The sequence below is a fragment of the Helicoverpa armigera genome, chromosome 1 (assembly GCF_030705265.1).
Source record: "Helicoverpa armigera isolate CAAS_96S chromosome 1, ASM3070526v1, whole genome shotgun sequence".
Lineage (NCBI taxonomy): Eukaryota > Metazoa > Arthropoda > Insecta > Lepidoptera > Noctuidae > Helicoverpa > Helicoverpa armigera.
In genome coordinates this window covers 347,744-363,305 of record NC_087120.1, presented here as the reverse complement: position 1 = coordinate 363,305, position 15,562 = coordinate 347,744, and the positions used below count along the sequence as shown (strand labels likewise).

Sequence of the window (15,562 nt, the reverse complement as noted above, 5' to 3'; positions counted from 1 at the left end):
CTATTATGTATTTCAAGTGAGCCAAGAAAATAAACCCATTTCTATTATGTGTTTTGATGTAATGTGCCGAAAGCGTACCCATTCCTATTGTGGGTTTGCAGTGATGCCAAGACAATGAACCCGATTCTTTTGTGTTTGGAGTGAAGCCAGGAAAATAAACCCTTTTCTATTATGTTTTTGAAGTGAAGCCCGGAAAGTGAACCTGTCTCTATTGTGTATTTTAAGTGATGTTTGGAAAATGAACCCGTTTCTATTATGTGTTTGGACCAATGTCCGGAAAATGAACCCGTTCCTATTATATCAATGGAATGATGTGAAAGAACGAAATATCTTTTATTTACGAGAAAACGAAATACGTTTCTTTTGTAAGTTTAATTGGTAAATAACCCATGTAGTATTTCCTGGCATAAACTATTCCCAATTTTGCCTTGAAATGATGAACCAAATCTTAAACCGTGTCTGGTATATGGATGAGATGATAAAAGAGAACTAAGCCCTTTCTAGTGAATGCATGAATTGATGCCAGGAGAGTAAACCTGTTTCTGTTATAAGCATGAAGCGATATATGGAAACTAACTCCGTTTCTGTTGTGTGCGTGATGTCATGTAAGACATCTAAACCCGTTAACATAAAGTGATGTCAGAAAAATAAACCCGTTTCTATTGTATTTTTGTGTGATGTAAGGAAACTTAACCTGTGACTGCATGAACTATTGGTAAAAACTTACCCGTATATGTATGAGATGGTGAAACAAAAATCAGCCCATGTCTGTTATATGCATAAAGTGATGCGAGAAAACGAAATAAGTACGTTTCAATTGTATTTTTGATTGGTGCTAGAAAACGTAACCCTTTTCTATTGTATGTCTCATTGATGCGAGCAAAAGTAACACGATTCTATTGTTTGTTTGCTTGATGCGAGAAAACAAACCAGGATTCTATTGTTTGTTTCAACATGTGAGATAACGTAGCATGTTTCTTTTGCATGTTTGTTTGATGCGAGAAAACGTAACACGATTTTATTGGTTGTGAGATTTATGACAGAAAAAGTATGAAATGTCTAAGGAGATTTTTTTTGATTATAAGTTTGAAATAGAGACGCCTTGAGAAAGTGAATGTTTGCAGATTCTGATTCTGTCACTATTGAAATATTGTGTATGCTATGTTTGACTTAGTATATAATAATGACTATGGTTTTAACTGTAATTATTGCGAGGTTGTTCCAGTGTGTACAATCTGTGGTACTGTGGATTGTGATACATAATAAAATGTAATGATAATATAATACATACATGGTTTAATTATAATCTTATTATTTATTTCTATAGTTTGCAGTTGGAGTGGTATGTACATAAAATATTTAACAAGTCAATAAGACTGGGTAAAATAATAAATAAAAAATGGAAGCACTGTCAGAAGCACGAAAGAAAAATATGTTTTTATTTAATTTATTAATTATTTATATTTTGATTCTAAACATTGATTGGGACATTTTTTTCATATAGTTAGGTACTTGTTTATAAAATGACTTCTTTTTTACATAATTTTGGAGCCAATTTTCTGAACTTACTCAAAGTTGAAAAAAGCAAAACGTATATAAAAACGACAGCCGAGCTCGTCGTAGCGAGTATAATCAGGTTAATAGTTTTACTATACCTATGCATATCTATTTTATTTCGACTATATTATTACTAATACTAAGCAATGAATATATAGGCTATATAAATAAGGGAAGCAGTTTAGGTACAGCTCTACAAATTCTAATAATTTTCGTTGTGGGGCAAACCTGTGCGGTGGTTAACCAACATTTACGAAAGGAGGTTGGAACTCTTCATCATTGGTTGGCGCTTTGATGCAAGAAATAATGATGCGGACTATGGAATCAATGGTCTTAGTGAAATGAGTTGACATGAAATAGAAAATAATTATTTTCTTTTGATGACTGTGATATTTTTTTTCCTTGTTTTAGGTTTCATAACTGAGGCATGGTGATTTGTTTTTGATAATGGCGTATGTCTTATGGGTTCGATGATAAAATTGTTGAATGATGTTGATGATGTACAGTCTAACTCGGAAGCTGTCAAGCTGTTTTAGAAATTTTAAAATTTGGCTTATGGAATCAGGAAGAATTTTGGCTAATTGAATCTGAATATGTGAAGGTACGGAATTTGTTGTGAATATTTTTTTTCTAGAACAGTATGACTTTTGATAAAGATGATGAATATTACAAATATACACACAACTCGTTGAGTGTAGCCTGACTGTAGCTATGCTTACACCATCTTTTGACTTCAATGAATGACAAAACGCCAAACAATGATGAAGAATTAAGACTGAGCGCTAAAATAAACCTGGATAAATACTACGACTAGTTTATTACAGCTCAAATTTCATAGTGAGGTGAAAATGATAACTCTTCCAAACATCAAGTTAATTGATCATTCTACGGTTTACTTACAGCTTGCCCGTGATCCAAACAATGGACTATGTATAACTAGCTAATTTTTTGTTTGATTTTTTTTATTTTATTATAAAAATATATCTTTATCTATTTTCTATAATCTCGTTATTCACTCATTGTTGAGGACGAGATTTCACTACGTATGTACATGGTTATGAATGTATATTTAGATATAATATGTTCAACTCAGGTCTCTACTATGCCAATGGAAATCATAAGGTGTGCATGAATAAATAAAAAAATACTGAAAATAATAATGTCTATGTCTAGCTGCTATTGACTAAAGAGAATGACGTGATCATGGATGAAGATGACGATCTCTCTCATTCTCCGCCTTTTAAACTAACTTATCTAAGCACGATAGCTTTGCTAATCTGCTCGTAATTACTAGCATTGATGCATTCTATCATTTCTCACATTCGTCGTCTTCCACATCTTAATTATTACAAGTGCGCAAGTCGCAAATAATACTATACATAGCGATGCCCTTACTAAATGATAAAAGTAACAAATACTCAAAATTAAACTAAGCTTGAATGTTTATGCTAAATTATTGAAAGACGCTCAAAGCGTCGTATTGACTGATGTCACGGTTAATGCAAAATATATGACTAATAATAAAATTAGATAACCTATCAATGGCGATGGTTTGGTAAATGACGATGACTTCCCAAAAGCATCAGATAATGATGGAGAAATAATCAAAACGGTTATCAATTCAGAAACAAACGATAATGATAAATGAGGTCGAATCAAATGAACGAGGTATGTAATTCAACAAGCAGCGAGATTTCCCAAAAGGGAAGGAAAATGAGAAGAGATGTTTAAAGACCCATTCAACGCATGATACGCGAAACTCATTCAGGCCAGGAACTTATATACCTTCTCGCCTTGTTTATGTACAGATAAAGCAATATGTAGCAGCCCCGCGGGGCGCTCACATGCGGCAATTTGTTATTCTATCTACGAAACCTCACTAATATGTCTTTCAAATGTACAATTTTAAGTTTAAACGAATGATGGGGAGCCTAAACGGTGGTTATTGACAAATAAACCATACATGGCTAATTGTTGAAATGGATTTGTAATTTGGTCTAATGAATCTCAGTCTTTGTTTAAAGTCGAAAGAGTGGGAAATAATTTCTGATTATTTTGACTACGCTATTGTTGATGATTAAGAAAATGAATGATGATGAAAATAACTTAAACAGATATTGCAAAACGGAATATAAAAACTTTGATTGTATTGTATGGTGAATCCCGAGTGAAGTCTGTCTATGGGAGTAGTCTTAGAAGCGGAAGGAGGATTTCCTATAGAATATAAGCATCTTTGCTAACAACTACTCCCCGAAAGTGCAGCGTCATGAGCTGCACTATCGGTTATGGAAGACCTTTTGACTTTTCTCGATAATGATTTAAAATTATGTTATAAGCATCGAATACAAAAATCTTTATACTTATCATCAGCATATACATTACGCTTACCTTTTTTAATCGATTGTCATAATCTTATGGAGTAACTGTATCGTTTATGTTTACAATAATTATGTATTAAATTCAAAAAACCTTAAAGTCCTATACATTCCTTATTTCTATTTAAATTTAGATTTTTCTCCTACCTTGTACCCCTCACATCAAAGGTGCTCTAATCAGGTTCCGCAGTATCCTGTCCCATGGTGTTTTCGTCATCTGTCACCTTGCCTCCGGCCCCTGGTATTCTTTGAGTTCGATCTACAAATAAATATACTCCATTAGTATTACATGTATGATCTCTAAAGTGTCTTTAAAACGGATATATATCGTTCAGTTCAGTTTTGGTGGACTTTTCTAATAAAACTACATAAAATCAGCAATTTTATTTCAGATGTTGTATTTCTCATCATTACTAGAAAGTAGCAAAGTTATAATAACTTATAGTTGACGATAGAATCGATGCTATAACTTCAGGTGATCTCATTTAATCTCATGAGACTATTCTGTTCTTTATTACAAAAAATGCTTTTTAACTATCATTCGCTTTAACTAGAGTGAATGTCAAATTCTTTAATTGGAAATATTATTAAATTGACGTAAAAACCACTTGTCTGAGCCCTCTGCAGCAATTCACACACCTGCGGAATATAACCTGTTGCGCAGCGCTATCTAAGAATCCCGCTAGATGTCGCTGTCTGCACGTATCTTTTCTCGTAAATTTTTATCACTCTGAACGGAATTTTTTGATGACGAATCACATGTATTTTTGGACGAGCATAGTCTACGAGGACATGAATGTGGGTCACACAATCATCTGTAGAATTCGCGAGTTCGTCAGTCGTAGAACACGTACCTATGTTCATGTTTTACTATGAGAGATTTAAGTTTGTCTTAATTTACAAATAATTCTTTGAAAAGTTAAGATAACACCTATTTCGTAGTGAAATAGATCACTGGGATTTTAGAAATAGATTATCTCATAGCACTACTAGAAATAAATAGTAATAAGATCTTGAAAAACACGGTTGTACTAATAATTACAGTTCGTGAATTCGTACTCAGTCGGTTTAAATTCTGACACAATGGTGTTTACGTCATGATGTTCAAAAATAATTTCATTAACGATTTGATCTTGTTTTGCCTTTGTCATAATTGCCTCGCGTTAAAAACACTCATCGTGTTAATTAAAAATTTCTACATGAAGTTATAGCCAGATTCAACTTTTTTGGAATAAGGTCCTAGGTATGCTAAATTATCAGATGTTGCAAAAACTTGCCTCACTAAGAATAACCCAGTAGGTGCTGTCCTTATTGACTTTCAGCCGGATGGCAGAGATGAGTCCTGTCTTCAAGTCGCCTTCAGCCAGACCAAACTCGTCGAAGGCCCCAACGGATGTAAAATTCGTGTTTCTAACTGGTAGAACTTCCACACTGGTATGGTAAAACTTGTCCTTTATATGCTCAATATTGCCGCTCCGGAACGTGTAGCTGGAAACAACAGTTACTTGTTATTGAAGAGTAAGTTTGAGGAATATTTTGGAATTTTATAAGGGTGTTCAGATGGAGCGATACCTTTCAGCATGGCACAAGATTTGCATGTACTTATGTGGTGCGAAGCGATTCATCATGAAACTTTGTATGTACAAAAGCGGTGGTCAAAGCAATTTGTGAGTTATGTTGTATGACGTTAGGTTCATTTTCAGTTCTATGAAGCAGTATATGTGAAGTTATGTTTGACTGGCTATTGATGAACATTTATTTCCTTTTTTTGCTTTCTGCTTCTAAGATATGAGTCTGAGTGATGCCATAATAAAAAAAATATTGATTTGATCTACTTACTGAGAGAGGGCGACTGGTTTTTCGAACCAAAACTCCACCAAATCTCCCTTCTTCGGCTTCTCGCCCCAGAAGTATGTGTGGCCGAGGTAGGCCTTCCTCAAAGTATGACCTGGCAGCTCTGGTATATCCGTCTTGAGGGTATGCACTGGTGGGTTGGTCGTGTGCGGGTAGAACGTAGGTCCAGTTCCAAAATGAACATCCTGGAGTGTTGAAAGGCAAAATTAATATTACATGGAATATCCGAAAATCATCGATGTATACAAAAAAATTACAAAATAAATGTCTTTCAGTTAATTCCCATGGAAAGATGGAATGAACATTGAAGTGGGGGAAGACTGAGTATTTGATCTGCGTACATTGAATAGATATCCTCCAGTACACGGAAAGATACCCTTCTTATTGTGCACGGTTAGTTTTTGTTACTAATTTACATATTATTTTTATAATTTATATTTTTACGTGCCTTAACTTTATGAATCTTCCCCTTCAGTGAAGAATATAAGCCGATGTGCTGGAACAGTGACGACTTGTATTTCGGCCGGATGGATTCTTTAGCTTGTTGGCATTTTTTCTGAAAAATAAAACCAGTTCCAATTTCAGTAAACTACTCTTTTACGATTTCAATCAAATAATTAATTTAATTAAGTAAATGTATCCATATACTTCACAACATCAATATTGACAATTGAGTTGCAGTTGGACTTTATGGACTTTAATTAATCTCCGTACTTGAGTCAAACAATATAAAAAACTTGTTGTTTACTACGAGTACGGGTCAAATGAACATTTCCATCATTGGAGAATATGACGTTGTTAGAATATGACTTGTTTAGTTTTTATCATTTCACACAATCATTATTGCTGTTTTAAGTGCTCACCAGCGCCTTATTTTCCAATTCCTATCAAATTATGTAATTGATGATTTAATATTTTTTTTTAAGAAGGACCAGCAAATGAAACATTAATTTCAGATGATAATCAAAAATTGACTGTATACAAACTTACAGCTGTCTTTTCAATGGTGCAGGCTCTGTCAGCCAGGTAGCTCTCGAGGAGCCAGTCGATAGGCATGTTGTTGTAGAACAGCTGCACGTAGGTGATGAAGTGGAGGAGGTCAGCTGAGCGGATCAGCTTGCCTATGCCTCCGACGTGGCAGTATTCAATGAACAGCCACTGGGGGTTGGCGACGGTGGTCGACGCTGTGTATCTCTTGATTTCCTGGAACATTTAAAGAAGAAGGTTAGATATAGAAGAAGAAATAGAGAGTGGTTTCGTGATAAATTGGTTACATGCAGCAGTTTTTAGATCTAGGTACAGTCACCAAAAATGTGGTCTAATTTCCTACGGTAATTTCAAGTAATTTTTCGATTTCTTGTATGTACCTTAGTAACAGTATATAAAGCAGATACTTTTGTAAAGACTGGTAGACAACTTTCTTGGCCAACTGTACATAAAATATAAAAAAAATTATATGTTTATGAATTTAAAATATTCAAATGTCTTCTCAGATATCTCCCTATGCGCAATGAAGTGCGAAAAGGTGATGAGATGAAAATTTAATCTTGTACATTTCTGTAGCTGTAACCTATGGAAAGTTACGCCCTTATTTTTTTATGTACGTGAACTTAAAAACTACTTATTTTAAACAGACCATCATTAAACCCACCTGAATATAGTTCTTCTTAGCGATAACATCATCTTCCAGCATCAGGTAAAAGGTGCCTTTAGATTGTGCGTAGGCCATTAAGTATATTGTGTCTAAGTTTTGTTTTGTCCTCCATTTGACTCGTTTGTGGGAGTCCCCTAGGGTCACGGGGAGAGTTTCGAAGTTGGGGTAGTAAGCTGCTGATGGTGCTATGACCTCTATGAGGCCACTATCCACTTGCTTTGGGAACCTGGTGAAGAAATTTTTTAAAATTTTAAGTTTTTTTTTGTATATTTTCTTTTATGATTTAAATGGGCATGTCACCTTTTCTCGGAAAACTTTAATGGAAAATGTCTGAAACTTGGTGTTTACGGGATATACTTAAGTAGGTACGATACGCGGATTAATTATTACACAAATTGAGTGAAGCCACTGCAAACTAAGTACATTACTGAATAGAAGTTTAAACCAACCTGCAACTAATACACAACTATCGTACTAAGCATTTAATCCATTTCAGCGCTCCATAGTTCCGTAAAACAATGCACTACTTCGGCAAATACGTTCAAAGCGCAAAGTTACCCGGCAGGTGTTAATTTAAACAAAGGAGGGTAGGCAACAGTTGTCTAGACTGGCGAGCAAATACCTCGTGGCTGGTGGCTATACAAATCTCTTCGTGCGGGAAGCGAAGCCACGGGCTCTCGACTACCGCATCGGACGCTCACTTTGTTACATGAACTTTGTTCAGGATTGGCCGAATGGATCCTAGCTTGAATATATACGTAAATCTCCTAGTAAATACCGATAGTGCAATTCAACCCAACCCCGTTCGCTTTGTAAATTAAATTGGTACTTCTAGGTAAAACCACAAAGAATTCCGAATTTTAATGTTGAATGCACGCTTTTCAGTCATTCGGATTCATATCTTCATATTCAGCTTTACGCGTTTATTCATTCGCATTTTTCTACGTGGATGTGTAAAAAATAAAATGCTTTTTAAATAAGCCTCTTAATTAGCATTACCGAAAAAGCTGTAAATTACGAAAAACAGAATTTTATGAAATGCGTTTTTGTAATGAATTAAGCTCCATTGAAAACCGTGAGCACCGGTAAAATGCTTAATTTTTGGATTATGAATTTGGCTATTATGCAGAGACTACCATGTTAAACCAAAGAAGACTGGAAAGCCTAAAATATACGTAATTAGCTTCCAGTTTCATCCGCATCACGTCAGTAGTCAAAAAACTAAAAAATAGGCCTTACTACCTAACTGAAATATATTTTTTAATCTGCCCAGTAGCTCCTAAAGTTAGTACTTACGAACAAACGAATTCTTCAGCATTATAATATTTGTATGAATATAAACTTACGCTATTTCAATAGTCCTGGCCGTGTTGACGACGTACTCGAGGTCAGATTCCCCGACCATCACGACGATGAGTGTGTCATTGACATCAGCTGGTGTTAATCCAGTGATGAGATTCTGTGAACATTTCTTAGTATTAAGTTTTGCGAATTTATAAATTGGTGCGTTTTGATACAGCTTTAATTCCGTCTAACGCGTGCATGCGCGTTATATGCAGCCGCTCTATGCATAATCGTAAGATCTACCACAAACAGTTGCACTTTAAACAGTCGGAATATAATTGATTAGAAGATTTTTTTTTTGCCGAGCTGATAACAGATAGTTATAATGTGCACAATTCGCCCAGGTCTCCTGCACTCCTCAGAAATACTGCCATACATCCCTAAGCGACTATTGATGCATAGCCGTATATCGCGTGGAACAGAATTCCAGCTTAAGAATTTAGGTCACTTTAAGTTCAATGGGCATCATTTTCTTAAGTGCTGATAATATTATACAGCGGTAACCTATCTTCCTGTTTTTAATGAGTTCGGGATCAAAGTTTGTTTGACTTTCTTATTACTGCAGTACGGGAAAGTTAACCTCTGTTCCAGGTAAAGTTAACTACAATAGTTTGAAATTGCGTCTTGCCTCTGAAACCTAGACGTTGAAACTTGAAACTGCAGCTATAATGTTTTGTTAGGAAAAGAGTCTCCTCATCTCAGGAAACTTAGACTTTGCAAGTTATACAACATACTGTTTATAAATTCAATGAATTCGATTGACTAAAAGATACTCTCCACATTATTCCAAATCAATTGCCAGAACGTTGAACATTGAGGATACTCAAGGGCTTACCCTCGTAGTAGCAAAGATTTCTCCCACAGCCACTTTTATTGGCATCCACTCCATTCAAAATGCAACTTTAGCTCCTTTGAAATAAAGTCCAAATTCGATACTTACAGTGAGTGTAACTATTAAGTAGCTCTCTTTATCCCTCTTGACTGTTGGTACGCCTACGACGATGTAGGAGAAGGATCGCCCCCCCCTCATGTGGAATGCTGGCTTCAAGCTGTAAGGGCTGTTCATGAGGTGAGGGAGGAGCTGGTATACGAAGGGAGTCCTCAGTTGTTGCAGGTTCTTGGTGTGAATACCAGCTGCTGTTCTGGTACCTGGTGAAAGAGGATATAAAATGAAACTTCTAGAAGTGAAATGAAAATCCTGATAAGTTGATGATGGAACAGCCTAAGAATTTGGAAGTCTTCTTCGTAACTGGGTCATAAGGTCGAGATACGGTGACAAAAGTTGCTTTAGCTGACTATAATTGTTAAACTACTAAGCTTTCACAGCTTCATTGTAGTAATCCTGGGAATCGAACCCAAAGTCAGACGGCAATAATTACCAATGCATTAAATAATTGAACACATTTTCATCGAAAACCGACGTAAATGAGAAATAATATTTCGAATTAATCTGTAAATCTGGCTTGAAGGGTAAACCTGCTTTATGCATCGTTAATCATTTAAGTGCTTAACGCTGTAACAATATTATGCCGTGTTACTTAACTGTTGAAAAAATAAATAATACTATTTTGAAACTGCATAATGTAGCGAAAAGTTTTGAGTGGGTTCAAAACCTGCCAAGTGGGTCCGAGGTCTTTGGCCAGTGTCACTAAAATAGGTCAAAGTTGGAGTGGAGAACCAAATCATGTCTATTGCAGATAAAATAATACTGATAAATAAATAATGAATAAAAATAAAATGATGATAGTGATCAGCGCTCACAATGATGATGATCAAAACCGAGTAAGATTGAAATCGAAAGTAATTATAGCTGAGCTAAAACAACTACTTGCTCTTACTATTTAACTATTTCGTTAGTCGATTAATTGTATGTCAACATACGTTACATAAGTAGTTACCCGAAGTTTTTTCGAAAAACTGATGAATATTTTCATCAATGTCCCGTGAGTTTAACATAGACTTATTATTGTTCGTTAGCAATGCGTGAAATGAATTAGCTATATCTAGGCATTGATGATAACACAGTTCTCATTTGTCTTTGTATGATGTTCATGAGTTTTTGAAGAGAGATGTCGGTGAACGTACTAATATTAAAAACTCGAAAGTGTGTGTTTACTTTTGTACCTCCTGATTTTGATGAAACTTTTCAGTGATATAGAAATTGCATAATTAGGTACATCCTTCCAATATTATAAACGCGAAAATACCTATGTATTGATGTTTGTTCGTTTATCACCCAATAACTACTGGATGGATTTTGATGAAACTTGGCAGTAGTAGGTATAGCTTATATACAGAATAGCTTATAGGCTTTTATCCATGTGCAGGAAGTGCTTCCCTCGGAATGTGGGTAAAACCACGGGTTGAAATTCACTATCTAAAATTCAAAGTTGTATTCTATTTCTATTTGCAAGTGTATTCAAAGTCACCAAGTTCATTGGAGTCGTCTTCAAGAATATCTAAGTAGGTTGCTTAGGCTAAAGTTTCTTGCAGTCTCTTGACTTAGCATACTACTAACTAAAAACGTAACTATTGTTATAACATTCTAAATCTAACAAAGATTTAACATTTACAAAACGGTTGACCATATTGAGATGAAACATAGTATCTGGTTAATTCTAGCAACATTATTTAGGTGATTTAAAAACTATCTTTCTGCCACGGATGAAGTTCAGTACCTAGTCATAAAATACTTGAAACCCTGGAATCATCGATTTTCTATGATTACGAAACATTTGCAGATGCATGACAATTAAATTAGAACGTGTGCAGTGCTCGTACATTAGCCAAGCGGTCGGTAATGAAACCTTTCATTTCTAACTCTGACTACTCAAGTAGGTATAAACTACCTAAAGAAGTTATTTTATTTAGATGAATCTTATAGGTAATAATACCTATAGCTTGTTAAGAGTACGCGCTCACTACGAACATTTAGTCGCCCGATAGTCAGTTTAGGCTCATAAATCAGTATTAAGATGAAGTACACACGTAACAACTATAAGGTATTGGTCCGGTATCAGACAGACTTAAAACTTTGATTGAATTCACGATTTAAAAAAAAAAATTGTTCCAACCACCCGGGCCGACAGTCAGCCGGTCTACAGTGTGCGCGTAGGCTAAAGGCAAACACCATATATCTAGGTACCATTTACCTGTGTGCGGGTACTACTCCCCCTGGTACGTAGGGGAACTTTGTTCCGAAATCATCAGTATGTTATAAAATCTCAGTTAGTTGCTTGCAGTTTTAATGATGCTCGTTAGTTCCGCGGAATTCATTACCCATCGCTCATTAGAATCGAAAACAAAACTACAGACCAACATAACAATAATTTCGTACGTCTGTTCATTAATTAATACCTCGTGATGCATATTCTGTTAAATAATGAACACCAAATTTTCGGATTCAAGTAATATTCTGGATGCATCATTACGGGGAAAATCATAGGTCATTTCATAATTGTCTGGAGTCGGACAAAAGACGATAGCTACTCGACAAAGCCCCACTCTGGGTGCAAGGCTCTCATACTAAGTCGTGGGAACTAGGTGCAACGTCAGTGTTAGGCCTGGTCGTTGGACAAATTATTACTTCTACTTTAGTAATTATTCGTCGAGTTATTAGAGGGTGTCTATGTGGCTAGTACAGTTTGCACTCAGGACTTTGACGACAAAAATGTTGATTTTTTAATGTACCTGAATAAATAAGTCTATTGGTAGGCAATTACACCAATTAAAGCTCAGCACACTAATATAGTTAATACTTAACGATAAAATTCCTAGGAATAAAGCTATGGCTACAAAATATGCACAGCACGAATTTGCATTGCGTCGAAGTAAGACATTGGCAGCGCTTTTCATCAAGTTCGCGTACTGCTTACATAAATAAGTAACTAACTAATATAACTATTTAATTATAGGATAACTAATGTCCTTTATAAGATCTGATGACCATCGAAAGCCATCTTATTTTGTGACCTTGGCCGATTTAAAAACCTTTGATGAAACTTTGACAGATCTCGATGACAAAATATCGTGTCAAGTCGTGATGGTGTGATGAACCGCATTTGATTTTGGTGAAACCTGTACATACTTAAGATAAAGCGCGCACATAAATAATAAATACTACAAAAAGGATAAAAAAAATATGATCGCTCAGAGAAACTGATATACAGATTAATTCGCAATATTAGCCGCAGAGGTCATTAGTAGTCGATGGACGCATTCCGCATCCAACCCTTTGGAAATCAATGGCCTTTGACCAGTAGTAGATAATATGTAGACGGCCTTGTCCAGTAGTCGATGTCCCATGGTTATAACGATGAGCACAGCAGTATAGAATCCATGAGACTTACCGGTCATGTTCTTCAGAAGTGCTGTCAATGCAGGAGTCATGGTGGCCGCCAGGTGAGCTGCTTCTTGCGCAGTCACGTGATTCGGAGTACTGTTACCACGGTCGGAAAACACTTTCGCCTGTTCGGGAAAATTTGTAAAATTACAAAAAACTGCAACATTTCTTCTTTTTATAGTAGGGGTAGAAATTTTTTTAGTCGTTAATTCACCAGTGCCAAAAATAAGCCCCTGTCTATCCCTATAAACTTCCTCTCGAACACATGGAAGCTAAATATAGAACTAAATATTTGAAGCCTCTTTACCCTGCTGGTAAGACGCTACCTTCTCTCGTGAATCTAGTGATTTTGTCTTTGTGTTTATTTTAATACTACACTTACCTGTAAGGAGATCACATCTTCCTGCCTTCCTCTGTACTGTGCTTCCAGAAACTGCAGGTGTGATTGCATTTCTGCTATCATTTCTTCCATGTGCTCCTCGCGTTGGAGTCGAGCTGCCAGACAAAATATACGTATTGTGAGAATGATTTTTTAATTTTGGGGTTAAATCAATGAAAAAAATAATACCCAGACGGATAAAGTTTGTCAATGTTTTTTTGAATGCTGTTTTTTTAATACAGAAATAAAAGGAAGTAAATACGTTAGCATATTTTATGATATCAAAATGCTGATGACGCTTAGGATATTTTATCACGATAACTGGAGTACATTGGGATTGAGAGCGGGAGAATTAGAGAATAATGTTCCGAATAAAAAAACGGTATCGCTTTCAAGATCTTAGAATCTGCCCCTCATCTTTGCACCTGACCTCGGACGAAGGTTTCTGAAGACTTCTTAGATTAAGAGGCTTTTCGACTAAGAGTATGATGGTAATATAAAAAAGTGGTAAAGTGTATGTCAGATTAGTGCACCAGAAAATTTCGTGAAGCACAAACTTAACTTTTCAAAATCGAATCGGACTTCAAGATTACTTATTTTCACAACGTACAGTCAACTTCAGGTCAGTGGTAACAGTTGTATAGGAAAATCGTACTTATTACTATTGAGTTAAGGTGCATGACAGTTACCACTGATGTGCGGTCTACTGTACACTTTCGCATAATCTCGAATAAAAAAGTCTTGACAGACGAACAACGATCGAAGGATCATTTTTTCCCTCCACGGTTCGAAACCCCTAAAAGAAAATAAACAACAGTTGCCACCCCAACTCAATATTTTTGCAATACATATAAAGCTTATGTTATACATGTGTGCAGTCCCAAGGGAAAAACGCGAAGGTGACGGAGTGGCAGACTAATAAATAACAACGTTAATTGGAATAGGAGGGGGACGGGGGGGGGGTCAGTATACGATCATCGCCCTTGCTGTCTGATAATCTAGGCACCCTGTCATTTAGACATAGATGCTTCGATAAGGGGAATATTAAAACGATCGGATCAAAAATTAATTTGCGATTTCACAATGAAAGGTATGTAAAGAGCCCATTTAAATTACTTTGAGTAGTGATTCTTTCACTGCTTATTAAATTACTGATTATTATCGAAATTATATTTGAGGCCTTTTTAAAGTTTCATCAAGATCTGTTAAGTTGTTTTTGTGAAAGAGTGACAAATATCCACACCTCCCAACTTACGTTGATGACGTCACGGTAAAGTGACGTGATGTAGAGATAATGTACAAAACTTTGCCACTATTCAATAACATTACACATCGAAGTACTTTCGGTCAAAAACGACGCAAGCCGGTTTTTGTATTTTGGAACAATTCCAACGAGAAATTCCGAACGTTTTGTCTTCAATGTAGATACGCAACTATGATATTGTTCATGAGTGATCTTGCGTACTTGGTGTTTATATTTATACTAGTGGTTCTTCGCGGTTTTACCCGCGTTCTGAGAGAACTCGTTCCCGCAACCGGGCAAATAGCTATTGTCATTTCTCAGGCCTTGCCCATCTATGTACTAAATTCCATTGAAATCAATAGTTTTGGTGTGAAAGCGGGGCTTGAAATTTCGTTAATTTGAAATGAAAACTTGAAATATTGTTTTGCATAGAAATATATGCATGTTTAGAAATAAAATTCAACATAGTTAATTTTGTTGTTTGCCAAAACTAACATCGAGTGTTATAAATCAGAACACAGTTACATACAAAGTTTGCTTGTTAGTAAATATATGTTCGTTACAACTTCGTTCTTTCAATTGTAAACTCTCACGGTAAGGGTACATGCTATTCACAGTTTGTCAGTGTCATTGTAATTTTTGTGAATTCGCGAAGTCTGAAGATAGGACGATGATTAGACGACAAGATTTTCAGTCTACTTGGAGAAGCGAAGATAAAAATTATAAAAATGGACTCAAACCATAATTATTAATTCTACTCTGATCTTGAACATTGCAGTTTAGCATTAGAAAAATATTTTTCAGTGTAGCACAG

At 35.7% G+C, this 15,562-nt stretch overlaps 1 protein-coding gene across 1 annotated transcript in view; it reads right to left on the bottom strand.

Moving 5' to 3' along the window:
- Positions 1–4,105: 4,105 nt before the first annotated feature.
- LOC110376541 (alpha-1,3-mannosyl-glycoprotein 4-beta-N-acetylglucosaminyltransferase A) overlaps positions 4,106–15,562 on the bottom strand; it is a 31,319-nt gene continuing 19,862 nt past the window's right edge. Inside the window, exons 3-12 of the mRNA XM_064036784.1 lie at positions 13,509–13,621; positions 13,134–13,251; positions 9,725–9,933; positions 8,787–8,899; positions 7,438–7,666; positions 6,777–6,989; positions 6,235–6,342; positions 5,772–5,971; positions 5,215–5,420; positions 4,106–4,191 (exon numbers count right to left, since the gene is read on the bottom strand). Of these exons, the coding sequence (XP_063892854.1) occupies positions 4,106–4,191; positions 5,215–5,420; positions 5,772–5,971; positions 6,235–6,342; positions 6,777–6,989; positions 7,438–7,666; positions 8,787–8,899; positions 9,725–9,933; positions 13,134–13,251; positions 13,509–13,621 (1,595 nt within the window). The remainder of the gene's footprint in view (positions 4,192–5,214; positions 5,421–5,771; positions 5,972–6,234; positions 6,343–6,776; positions 6,990–7,437; positions 7,667–8,786; positions 8,900–9,724; positions 9,934–13,133; positions 13,252–13,508; positions 13,622–15,562) is intronic.